This window comes from Mustela nivalis, assembly GCF_964662115.1.
Source record: "Mustela nivalis genome assembly, chromosome: 7".
Lineage (NCBI taxonomy): Eukaryota > Metazoa > Chordata > Mammalia > Carnivora > Mustelidae > Mustela > Mustela nivalis.
The window spans coordinates 102,468,680-102,480,896 of NC_139026.1; the positions used below are offsets into that span (position 1 = coordinate 102,468,680).

The 12,217-nt window shown below is 42.3% G+C and overlaps 1 protein-coding gene across 1 annotated transcript; it reads left to right on the plus strand.

Moving 5' to 3' along the window:
- The first annotated feature begins 4,356 nt into the window (after positions 1 to 4,356).
- Positions 4,357 to 11,140, plus strand: AVPR1A (arginine vasopressin receptor 1A). Its single transcript, XM_082739046.1, has 2 exons — positions 4,357 to 5,631; positions 8,358 to 11,140. The coding sequence occupies exons 1-2, from the start codon at positions 4,653 to 4,655 to the stop codon at positions 8,642 to 8,644; spliced, it is 1,266 nt and encodes a 421-aa protein (XP_082595172.1). The 5' UTR covers positions 4,357 to 4,652; the 3' UTR covers positions 8,645 to 11,140.
- The last annotated feature ends 1,077 nt before the right edge of the window (positions 11,141 to 12,217 follow it).

Here is a 12,217-nt window from a genome sequence, read left to right on the forward strand (position 1 = left end):
TCTCACTAAGAAAAAAGGTGGGGGGGGGGGTCCTGAAAGTTTGAGGAGAGAAGAAAGTAGACATATGAATAGCAGCTATAAAGTGGCACATAAAATAATATGATAAACTAAATGTAACCCATTTATATTGGGTATTCCTGTCTCAAGGACAGTAGCCTAAACTTGACTCAAACCCCCAACTTCTTGACTTGACTAAATCCAATGGTGGTCCCCAAGCATTCTGGAACTTCAAGTATCTTTACTCAGTGTTCTTCAAACTATATCCATTGTCAGATGGCATGTGCATCTCCAGTCCTTGAGGAAAACAAAAGGATGAGGGGTTTGCATGGTTAAATGGATTTAGGAGGGCACCTGGGTGGCTCAGTTGGTTAAGCAACTGCCTTTGGTTCAGATCATGGTCCCAGAGCCCTGGGATCGAGTCCTACATCAGGGTCCCAGCTCCACGGGGAATCTGCTTCTCCCTCTGACCTCCCCTCTCATGCTCTCTCTCACTCTGTCTCTCTCTCAAAATAAACAAATAAAAAATATTTAAAAATAAATAAATGGATTTAGGAAACATTAATAAACAAAGTTTAACAAGCTTCTCAGAGGGTTTTTTCCCCCAGATGTTATTTATTTATCAGAGAGAAAGAGATGGAGAGAGAAAGGGAGAAAGCGCCCATCAGCATGAGAAGTGGCAGGCAGAGGGAAAAGCAGCCTCGCCACAGAGCAAGGAACCTATTATAGGACTTGATCCCAGGATCCCGGGATCATGACTGGAGCCAAAGGCAGACACTTAACTGACTGAGCTACCAAGGTGTCCCTCTCAGAGGTTTTTTTAAAGGTATACATAGCACTTCCCCCAATGTATTTGACCTTGGAACTCTTTTTCTCACAGAAAACCCATAATAGAAATATGATAGAAATAGAAAACCTATATCTTCTATTGTACAGAAGGAAATTGGGGATATGCTTCTTTTATTGGAAGGATAAAACTTATTGGCAAAATAATAGGCGACATAGAAAATATTGACACATTTGAAAAAAAAGAAAGAATTAATGTTGTGATGTCACGGCCGGCAAAACAAATCGACCAGGAACGTGAGAGTAAGAGGATGAAAAAAAGAACTCGAGAAGCAGAGAGATGGAGGCAGGAGGAGCACTGAGGAGGATGTCCAACAGTGCTAAGTTTATTCAAAGCATTAAGGACATATATATATAGTGATAATAGGAGAAGCAATACATCTGTGTCTAGTTAACCACAAGTTCCCATAATAAGTTTCACATTTAACTATAAGCAGACCTCAGGACGACAAATGGCTGATGCCAGTACAAATTGTTCTGTATTGATACAGCAAACCTGAAAGTAATTTATGGGCTGTACTAGGGCAGCAAGGACCAGCCACGAACTTATGACCCCAACTGAATTGTTCTCATTTGTTTAGCAAGCGTGTGGGAATTCACATAGGCGAGTGCGCAACACATAGCACAGACCCTTTCTCAGTGCTACTCAACTTTATCGACCTAAGCCTTTTGTTCGGCTATTCAGCCTTTAAAGGAGGCACAAGTCAGGGCCTGGTTTGGTCCTCGTCTCAAGCCTTATCGTGGCCTCCCACATTTTGAATATCCATGATATGCCAGAAATGTAAACAACTAATTATATAATTCTTTAGAGTATGTGCATTATTATTTTATCACCAAAATCTTATGGATGAAGACTTTAAAACTCAATGATTAAAACTAAGTCACACAGTTAGTAAGTGAAGGAGGTAGCTGCTTCCATGGTTAAAGTACTTCTTAAGCACCTAGAACTGCAAACTGGGAGAAAGGAAGGCTGATAAGTGAAAGAGAAAGGTTACTTAAGGGTATGCATGCACACCTTTCACTTTTCCTTTTCATCATTTCATCCCCCAAATATGTTAATCGAAATCCACTTAGAGTAAGAGAGAAAAAGTGGTAAGTCTTAATAATACAAGATGTACAGAGCAAAACACAGATTGCTCTAAGTAAAAGCAGCAGATGCTACATAAAATACTAAGTTCTTTTCACATTTTAGGACTAAAATTCCTCTAACCTCCACAGAAAAGTTTTCATAGCAGGTCCAGTGAAGTACATGAATAGTGAGTCTGTATTTCAATGGTGCTGGTTCCCTTTGAATATGGAACCAGTAAAATTAAGACAGACACTTTTTTTTTTTTTAAACTACACAGGTTAAGTAAAGTACTGGGTTCTGGAATCCACACCCACCATTCTTCCCATATGTATCCTGATATATATACTCTATACATATAGATAATTAGAATTGCTATTCACTGAATATCTTCTAACTATGCCCACCAGATGTAATCCAACCAGTTATTTTTGTAAGTTGGATATAGCTGGCTTATTGGATCAAAGGGACACAGATGAATGATTTCCTGAGAGCCCACCACACTGCCTTTCTGAAATAAGAATAGGCCAAAGAACTTTAACGACCCTGTCGTGCAGATTCCCTCCCCACAGAAAACCTAAAACCTCAAAGGTGTAGGACCGAAGACAATAAAATTGCTGGGCTCTGGACACTTTTGCAATATCCAGGGACACTGGGGTCAGACAACATTATTTCTCATAAGGAGTATTAATAATGTAATTTGTGACTTGAAGGAACATTATTTCTCTGAATCAGTGACTATTATCTATTGCTTGGAGGATTTTCCAGAAAGGTGGCCTGGAAATCTTTGACTTATTGCCATCTCTGGACTTTTAAAAAATCTTTTGCCTCTTAGGTATCTTAAAGAAAATGAGACAATGCAACACAGCTTGTAGATTTGAGAGCATTATCCCACACAGGACACTGTCTTACTTGATCCTCACAATAACCTGATCAGTGAGTAAATTAAATACCTCTATTCCCATGGTTAAACTGTATCAACCGAGGTTTATAAGCCACAATGAACCAGGACTCCAGAAATCGAGTCAGCACTCTTAACTGTGACAACCTAGGGACTGGACATGCATAAACTGGAAAGCAAAATGGAATTATCACAGAGAATGGCACTTCGGAAAATCTTTCGGTTTCTTTGCCTACATTTTACGTACATTTTTCCCAAGACTATCAAACTTACACCGCGTTCGCAAAACACTAATTTTCTGACCATGAGGTCATGTTCGTATATCCACAAAGTAGATACCCTTATAAAGTGCTTTTTTCTGTAGTGAAATAGTCTGAAAACAGCTCCCCCTCGCTGTCGTTCGAAGCATAGTTTCACCAAAGTAAAACATGCAGAGCTCGAGTGGAGAGAGTTTCTGCTTTGACCTGGACAGGCAGCTGGGCTGTAGCGGTCCAGAGTTACTAATTAATAGGTATTTGTTCTCGCTTCCTTCAGAGCATCTCTTTCCTGACCGGAGATTGCATCTTTCTCACTCCGGAGCACAGGGCCCTGGCGAGTTTTCGCTCGCATGCGCTGGACAGCGCTGCCTGGGTGGCCGCTCTAAGGCAGTCGCTCTTTGTCCATCCAGAGATGTCCCCACGGTTCAGCAGTAACCAGACGAAGTCCCCACGGATGGGCCCAACTTCCGCCCATCCCCTCTATGGGAATCAGGCTTTTCCCGGAGGAAACCCCAGGAATCTAGCTCAGAGAAACCAGGCACCCACCCCCAACTCCAGTTCTTTTTCTTTGTTGTAGCTACACCCACGGGCAGCCCGAGTCCGCGCGGGGGATGGGGCGGGGTGCAGTAAGATAAGTGAGTGCGTCCTTCCGGTCCCCAAACGTCTGCCTTAGACCAGTTAGCAAATAGCAGGTATCAAAGATACACTACTGAGAAGAGAGCGTTTTTTAACGACACCTCTCCCCCGTTGTTATCTTGGGGTGGGAGGTGGGGGGAGCAGGGTGGGGAGAGATGAAAATCCCAGAGCTGAGTTGCGGTGCGAGTAAAATTAGCCTGGAGGGGCGGGGCGGGGAGCCGGGAATTCACCCGCCAGTTGCGGAGGTGGAAACTCCGGCTGCAGGGCGTGGGGTCGAGCTCCAAGTTCAGGCTCAAGAGTGCGCGCGCGCGCACCAGGTGGTGCACTCGGGCTTCAAGGTGCCCCATTGACTACGTCTGTTTAAGTCAAATGCGGAGTTAAGGGGGGCTTGAGGAAATAGTGGCAAGCCCAGAAAAGGCACGGCACGTCCAGTTCTCCAAGTTTTTGTAAAAGAAGAGCGGGAAAGCGCCACCACCCCGACTCTTAAGCCGAGTAATCGGCGTCTCCCGGCCCCACCCCCGCAGCAGTGATGCAAAGAGTACAAATCACCGACGTAGAGCGGAGGGAAAAAAAAAAAGAAGAAGAAGAAAGAAACCCCCGGGAGCGGGGAGGGGAGAGGAGAGAGAACAGGCGCGGAGCAGTCTCCAATCACTGGCACAAGAGGGAGCGCCTTTTGGGGAAACGAACCCCGCATAAATAATTGAGTTTGGAGCCCAGTGCTTTCAGACGCTCGAAGTGCACCTTCTCAGCGCCTTCCAAGTTGAGGAAAAACGGCAGAGGAAGGGGCCGGCGACGACGGGACCGAGAGCAGCTCAGCGGGCGGTGGGACGCTGTGCCCGCAGACGTTCGCAAGAGAGACAGCAGAGCCCAGCGAGCCCCGAGGGCAAGGAGCCCTCTCCAGCGGAGGCGGAAAGACAGCTGGCCTCCGCCGAGGCCGAGGAGGCGCCGCATGGGTAGCATGCGTGTCTCCGGAGGTCCCGCCGCGGTGTCCGCGGACAACTCCAGCGAGTGGTGGCCTCTGTCCGCGGGTGGTGCCAACCGTAGCGGAGAAGCGGAGGCGCCTGGGGGAGGCCGTAGCCCTCCGGGGGACGTGCGCGACGAGGAGCTGGCCAAGGCGGAGATCGCCGTGCTGGCTGTGACTTTCGTGGTGGCAGTGCTGGGTAACAGCAGTGTGTTGGTCGCGCTGCACCGCACGCCCCGCAAGACGTCCCGAATGCACCTCTTCATCCGTCACCTCAGTCTAGCCGACCTAGCCGTCGCTTTCTTCCAGGTGCTGCCGCAGATGTGCTGGGATATCACCTACCGCTTCCGCGGACCCGACGCCCTGTGCCGCGTGGTGAAGCATCTGCAGGTGTTCGGCATGTTCGTATCGCCCTACATGCTGGTGGTTATGACTGCCGACCGCTACATCGCTGTGTGCCACCCGCTGAAAACGCTGCAACAGCCAACGCGCCGCTCGCGCCTCATGATCGCCGCTGCCTGGGTGCTGAGCTTCGTGCTTAGCACGCCACAGTACTTCGTCTTCTCCATGGTCGAGGTGGACAACGTCACCAAGGCCATTGACTGCTGGGCCACCTTCATCCAACCCTGGGGTCCCCGCGCCTATGTGACTTGGATGACAGGTGGCATCTTCGTGGCGCCCGTGGTCATCCTGGGCACCTGCTATGGCTTCATCTGCTACCACATCTGGCGCAATGTCCGCGGAAAGACGGCTTTGCGCCCGGGAAAGGGCGCGGAGGGCGCCAGTGGCGCGCTCCATAAAGGGTTCCTACTCGCGCCCTGTATCAGCAGCGTGAAAACCATTTCCCGCGCGAAGATCCGCACCGTGAAGATGACTTTTGTGATCGTGACAGTTTACATCGTTTGCTGGGCCCCCTTCTTCATCCTCCAGATGTGGTCTGTCTGGGATGACAAACTTGTCTGGGTTGGTAGGTATCCGGAAAAAGGAGGAAAGTGCAGGAAGGCGGCTTGTGTGTGGGCGGGGGCAGATGTTCTCTTCATAATAGCAAGTGAGGCAGTAGTTCTTTAACTTCTGTGTGCCTAAGGATGACGCCTTGGGTGAAATTATCAGAAAGGCAGTTTCTGGGGGTCTCCGCCCAGGACATTTTGATTCAGTAGATATAGAATGAGGCCCAGGACTCTCCATTTGTAGCTTGCAATGAGCCCAAGACAAATCCAGAAACTGCACCCTAGAGTCAGCCACACAACCATAAAATGGAAAAATGACTTTTTGCCAGATCACTAACCAATGCACAACACCCTGCTTTCGAGTCCATTGGACTCAGAGAAATATTTCTACTGTAGCAACTGCTTTTTGCTAGTTTGTAAAATGTTATCAGAATTAATACAACAATTTTGTAGAAATGCCCCAAGGGCAAGGATAAACTGACATAGTTTTCTAAAGAAAGATTAAGAAGTCAGTAATTCTAATTTAGCATTGAGTTAGTGTTCCATTTCTTATCATCTTAATTTTTTTCTAACAATTACTGTAACACTTTTTTTCTGGTATTTTTATTTATTTTTTTAAAAAAGATTTTATTTTATTTTTTTGACAGACTGAGATCACAAGTAGGCAGGGAGGCAGAAGGGGGGGAGCAGACTCCCTGTTGAGCAGAGAGCACCATGGTGGGGCTCTATCCCAGGACCCTGGGATAGAGCCAAAGGCAGAGGCTTTAACCCACTGAGCCACCCAGGTGCCCCTTTTCTAGTATTTTAAAGCAAGATTAATGATGAGCTGTAAATTTGTTTTTTTGTTTTTGTTTTTTAAATTTTTTAAAATTTTTAATTTTTTATTAACATATAGTGCATTATTAGCCCCAGGGGTACAGGTCTTTGAATCACCAGGTTTACACACTTCACAGCACTCACCATAGCACATACCTTCCCTAATGTCCATAACCCAACCACCCTCTCCCTACCCGCCCCCGAACCCTCAGGTTGTTTTGTGAGATTAAGAGTCCCTTATAGTTTGTCTTCCTCCCGATCCCATTTTGAGCTCTAAATTTGTTAAACTGATGAATTTGTCTTTCCTCACTAACGTAACCACACAGCTATAGCCTCTGCACACAACTTTTGCAATAGTTTACAGAAAGTGTTCTCTACATCCACTAGGTTGAGTTTAACTCCTCCACAATCTGAAAAAAAACTAACTTCACAAGAACCACCCCCCCAAATTATTTAATATTGGGTCTTGAAAAAAGTATTTCCTTTTAGTAAGAAAAAAAAACTTTTTCTAGCAAAATATATTACAGGAATGTTATCAATAGCAGCTGTAGTTGGGAAATAGGTGATCTGGAAAGAACTGTCTCCTTTTGTTATTTGAGATTGCAATAGGGACTATATGTGATATGCTTTGGAGGTTATGTGTGCAAATAAAACATTTGGGAGTGAATTTAATTGAAACAAATAAAAATGCTTGCATAGCTATAATATTATTGATAAATAAAAGAGCATAAATGATTTTTTTGTTTACCATTTCCTGTCTTGCTTGATCTTAGCAGTCCCTTAATTGCTAGTCAAATAAAAAACTCAATCTAGTTATTTCTTTATCAGAATTTAGACATGATTTCTAAAAAATTCACTACTTGTGCATAGGTTTGCTGATGATTTTCATTCTTTCTGAGTACAGTCTTTGCCATGGATCATGATCACCTTTAATAGTAGCATCTTAGCCCAAAGTATGATTAAATAATCTTCAATTTATTCCAGCATAGCAAGAGTGAGAAGACCCAAGTTTATATTTAATAATCAAGAAAAAGTATCTGCTAATTATTCTTATCTTTAGTAAAGGTATATTATCAGTGTCACAGTTCTGTGAAAGGTTATAATATTTATGTAGTTTACAAGTACAAATAGCATAACATATTTCAAAACTCATTGGAATTTCCTAATTCAGTTGTTTTTAATATAATTTAGTTGTCCAAACCACAAAGATGGTTTTCTTTTAAAATCAAAAGACACCATAGAAAGTTAATCAAAAAGAAAAAAAAAATTACCCAACTCCACAAACAACTTAATAATGCTTCAGGGACCTATTACTACCATGTATGTATGTATGCTTTCTTATTACAGAATATGTTTGCTATTAAAAAATTTAAAACTACTAAAGATGGTCTATAATGTTATACTTTTGCCTTAGCTGTTAGGTTGAATACAGTTTTGTATATGTGCTTGTAGACTTTTGAAATTTCATTGAAATTGCAGCCATTCTGTAAGCGCTGTGTCCATTAGCACATACTAGTGCTAGGATAAAGAATACAAACATCTCTTAAATAAATTGATGAATCACTACGTTCTAATCCTGAAACCCATATTATACTATGTATCAACTACCTAGAATTTAAATAAAAATTAGGGAAAAGAAAGAAAAAAATAATAAATTATTTAATATTCTTAGCTTCTTGAAGGTCCCATTCATTCTACTGAAATATTTGTAAGTGGTTTAAGATGCTTGAATTAATCTCAATGCATCTTGCTTATGACAATATTTTGTAGCCAAGCAATTTCCATATGTGGATTGATAGACAATATACTTCCTTTTCTATATTAACCCATAACTTTTTTTGCCACTTTTAAGAGTCCATAAATGAGTTTATCCAGTGTACAGTAACTTGCATGTGAGTGTTTAAATCATTTCCCGTTGCTTTTCATACAGAATCGGAAAACCCAGCCGTCACCATCACGGCGTTACTAGCTTCCCTGAATAGTTGCTGCAATCCTTGGATCTACATGTTTTTCAGTGGCCACCTCTTGCAAGACTGCATCCAGAGTTTCCCATGCTGCCAAAGCATGAAGCAAACATTGAACAAAGAAGATTCTGACAGTGTGAGCAGAAGACAGACTTCTTACACAAACAACCGAAGCCCGACCAACAGTATGGTTACATGGAAGGACTCGCCCAAGTTTTCCAAGTCCGTCAAATTCATTCCTGTTTCCACCTGAGCCCACGTTCATGCAGCCTGACTCTTATAATAGACTTTTGGGTCCACTGGCTAAATACAGCTAGAAATCAGGAGAACAAGTGAACTTATAAGTGATAAGCGTAAACTGGTGTGTTGAGGACAAGACTGTGTTTCTAGTTGCATTTTCACATTGCTATGACCAAAAGTTATGAATTGTTTTATACAGGATGTTCATTAAAAAGAAAAAAAAAACCCACGCTACACTAAAATTTGCAGGTCTAATTCCCAGAATAAGAAGAGAAGTTATATTTCTAAAGCAAAAATCATAACCACTCTGATTTACATTCTGTTGTGGGTTTCCTTTCTTTTCTTTATGTAGGGACATTGTTTCTGAACAAAGTGAACTCATCATCAGTCTTATAAAATGAAAGTTATATAAAATGAAAGGAATTAGAAGAAACTTCAGAGAAATTGTTTCCATCTAATAAAACTCAGTTTCTGAATGTGAAAATGCAGCCTCCCACGGTGCCCTGGAGATGGGAACGTACCTTGAAAAAGGCATGAGGGTTTGGGGCATATGGAGCTGCGGATGCCCGGTTCACAGCAGAAAGTTAAATGCTGGAAATCACCTATATTTCAAAATGGTAACTTTTGAACTGGCAGTTCCTTCCTTGTTTTAGGCTCCTCATGTTTTACCAGTTGCAGAAAGCACAATTATTAAGATGCTGAAGGTTAAAGAAAATATTGTCAAATGGCCAGTAAAATCTTTTTTCTCCCACTAGTCAGATTTGTATAAGAAATATCCGATTTTGTTAGAAGAGTAAAAATGGATTATCCAAGGTACTATGTAGACTTTTTCTAGAACATTGTAGATCTGTCTCGACCAGTGTTATAAGGTATCCTGTGTTAAGTGGGTTCATGTGTGGGGTGTCCAGATTATTACGTCATGTTTGGGGTGTTCAGATTTGTAAATAAGAGAATCTTCTAAAGAGTGACTCAAGATTGGGGCACCTGGGTAGCTCAGTTGGTTAAGCGTCTGACTCTTAGTTTCTGCTGGGATCATGATCTTGGGGGTCCTGAGAGCGAGCCCTGCATGGGGCACCACACCCAATGCAGAGTATGCTTGTCCCTCTCCCTCTACTCCCCCCCATCCACGCTCTTTTTTAAAAAGAGAAAGAGTGACAGGATACAGAAAGTACCCTCATGCTTAATTAAAAATAATTAGGTCGTTCCTTCTAATCTCTCACCCATCTAACAGTTATATAGCAGAGGAGAAACATGGTTGGGTGGATGGGGGTGGGAGATTGGGGGGAGAAATCTTCTCTGTGCCTAGTATGGTTTCCTTTGCTATGAAATGCATGACTTTGGCAAATTACTTAAAGACACATAAAGCCTTCATTTCCTTGGCTGTGCAGTGAGGTTGATAACACCTCACAGGGTTGTTGTAAGAACCAAATGAAATCAAGGGCATGAAAAGATCTTCACAAATGAGTGCTCTGTGAATGCACCAGCTGCTTTTATCCTAGTCGTAGGGTCTTCAGAATCACACAGCGTTTTCCTGTTTACTTTCCATTAACCAGAATTTGTTGGTTTATGTCTGGGATATAAAATCCTAAAATTTATATATAGCTTTGCTGATTCATTGGAAAACATTGCCAGCGGCCACAAAGCCTGGCTCCTGCCTAACCAAAGTTTTACGATTTAAAGATAGAACTTGCTTTCCTTTAAATACAGGTAAATCAGAGCCAGCTGAGAGCATCAGTTTCTTTTATTTCTAAAAAGAGATGAATTGCCGCCCCACTTGACTATTCTGACTGAATGTTTTGTTAATGGAACCCAGTGGTTTTTTTCCCTGAGCTTTTTTCTCTGGCTCCTTCTCCTTCTTAGAGATCATGCAATGATTTGAGGATACATCATAAATGTTTTGCATCCCTTAGAGGATGCAAAAAATAGTTATTATTATTTTTTTTGGAAGCAATAGTTATTTTAACAGCATTATTGTGGGGATTTTTTTTTTTAACTTTGTAGATAAGAACCTGAGGACTGGATGGCATTGTGAGAACCTGAAAACTTTGATTTCACTCCTCCGCTCTTTTGGCTTTCTAATTTTCTCAGGCTCGCTACTCCCTCGATGGTCATTCCTAAAAAAAGTTCACAAATGCTATATAGAAATTAAGTCTGTAGGTTTTAGAATTCTGCTTTTTTAAAAACAGCAAATATGTCTCTTAAAGGGCACCATATGGCAAAATATGAGCCACCAATTAAATGAATCGGTTCTTCATTATTTGGGTCATAGCAGCATCTCAGGAATCTTGCCCTATGTGACTCTGTCAACCCTTGTGACTTCTGTTCAACAGTTCAAAACTAAAGCCTTTTTGGTTGGTATAAAGACGAGCCCATTCAGTTCCGAAATAATAACCTCATGGGTTTTGTGTGTGTTTTTTTTTTATTAGATTGATGCATACCTCCAGGTAAAACAATTCCATTTGAATCTTATTTCTAGGAACCTCTCTCAAATAAAGTGTGTATCAACCTACCCAGCTGTGTTCCTTTTAAATGCACCGGAAGACAAGATAACACTAAAGAGTAGGGGGAAACACCAGAACCAAGTTCTGGTTCTACACTAGGCAAGGAGACAGTTTTATTCTCTGTGATTTAGGCTGAGAAGATTAACTTAGCTCATTGCTAAATGTCCTTGATGTTATGTAGGGAAATGGGATTCATATCCCCAGAACCATATTCCGATTAGAAGAATCCTGCTTATTTCAGAAGAATGGGAACTGCAGGTGGTAAAGCAGAAGAGTGTGCTGGGAAGGACAGATTCCCCTTTCTTGACAGAGAAGACCCAGATACTATGCCTAGTGAAGGCTTGGAATCAAGGATAAACGTGTTAAATCACCTTGTGTTATTTTGCAGAGTTATTTGTGAGAACACCCTGAAAATATACAATATTACTGTAGCTGCGTGGGTATGGGGAATGTAATTGATCAACAGTCCTCCAGGTAGGGAGAAACTGGTGGTGTTGGCTGTTGGGCATTTGATAAACACTCATTATTGATGAAAAAGGAATATTTTAAAGTATGTATTAAGTAATTAGTGGGTTAAACTGGGACCGTATTTTTATTTATTTTATTTTTTAAAAGATTTTTATTTATTTGGCAGACAGAGATGACAAGTATGCAGAGAAGAAGGCAGGGGGGTGGGGGGAAAGCAGGCTCCCCGCTGAGCAGAGAGCCCGATGTGGGGCTTGATCCCAGGACCTTGGGACCCCGACCTGAGTGAAGGCAAAGGCTTTAACCCACTGACCCACCAGGGCACCACAGGGCAGTATTTTTAAAGTGTAAAAATAACGGTGAAGGAAATCAGTGAAATTCTTTAGTTAAGTATATACTCCCCCTACATACAGAGTTTCCATCATCCTCAAAGGAGTCTTATACCATCAGTGAGGGGAGGGTGTGGTTTTTAAAGGGGAAAATGAAATCAAACAGACTTAATAATATCCAGGATCCTCCTAAACTTACTAAAGTTCCTAGAATGGACATCAAACACAACTTTAATGGACGTCAAACACAACTTTATCACACAAGTAAAGTAATCCAATAAGGTTAAAGTT

What these genes read in the sequence shown, in the direction of transcription:
- AVPR1A (XM_082739046.1), top strand. Translation starts at nt 4,653, where the DNA reads ATGGGTAGCATGCGTGTCTCCGGAGGTCCCGCCGCGGTGTCCGCGGAC. An exon ending in TGACAAACTTGTCTGGGTTG is followed by an intron (nt 5,632 to 8,357) that starts GTAGGTATCCGG and finishes CTTTTCATACAG; the next exon opens with AATCGGAAAACCCAGCCGTC.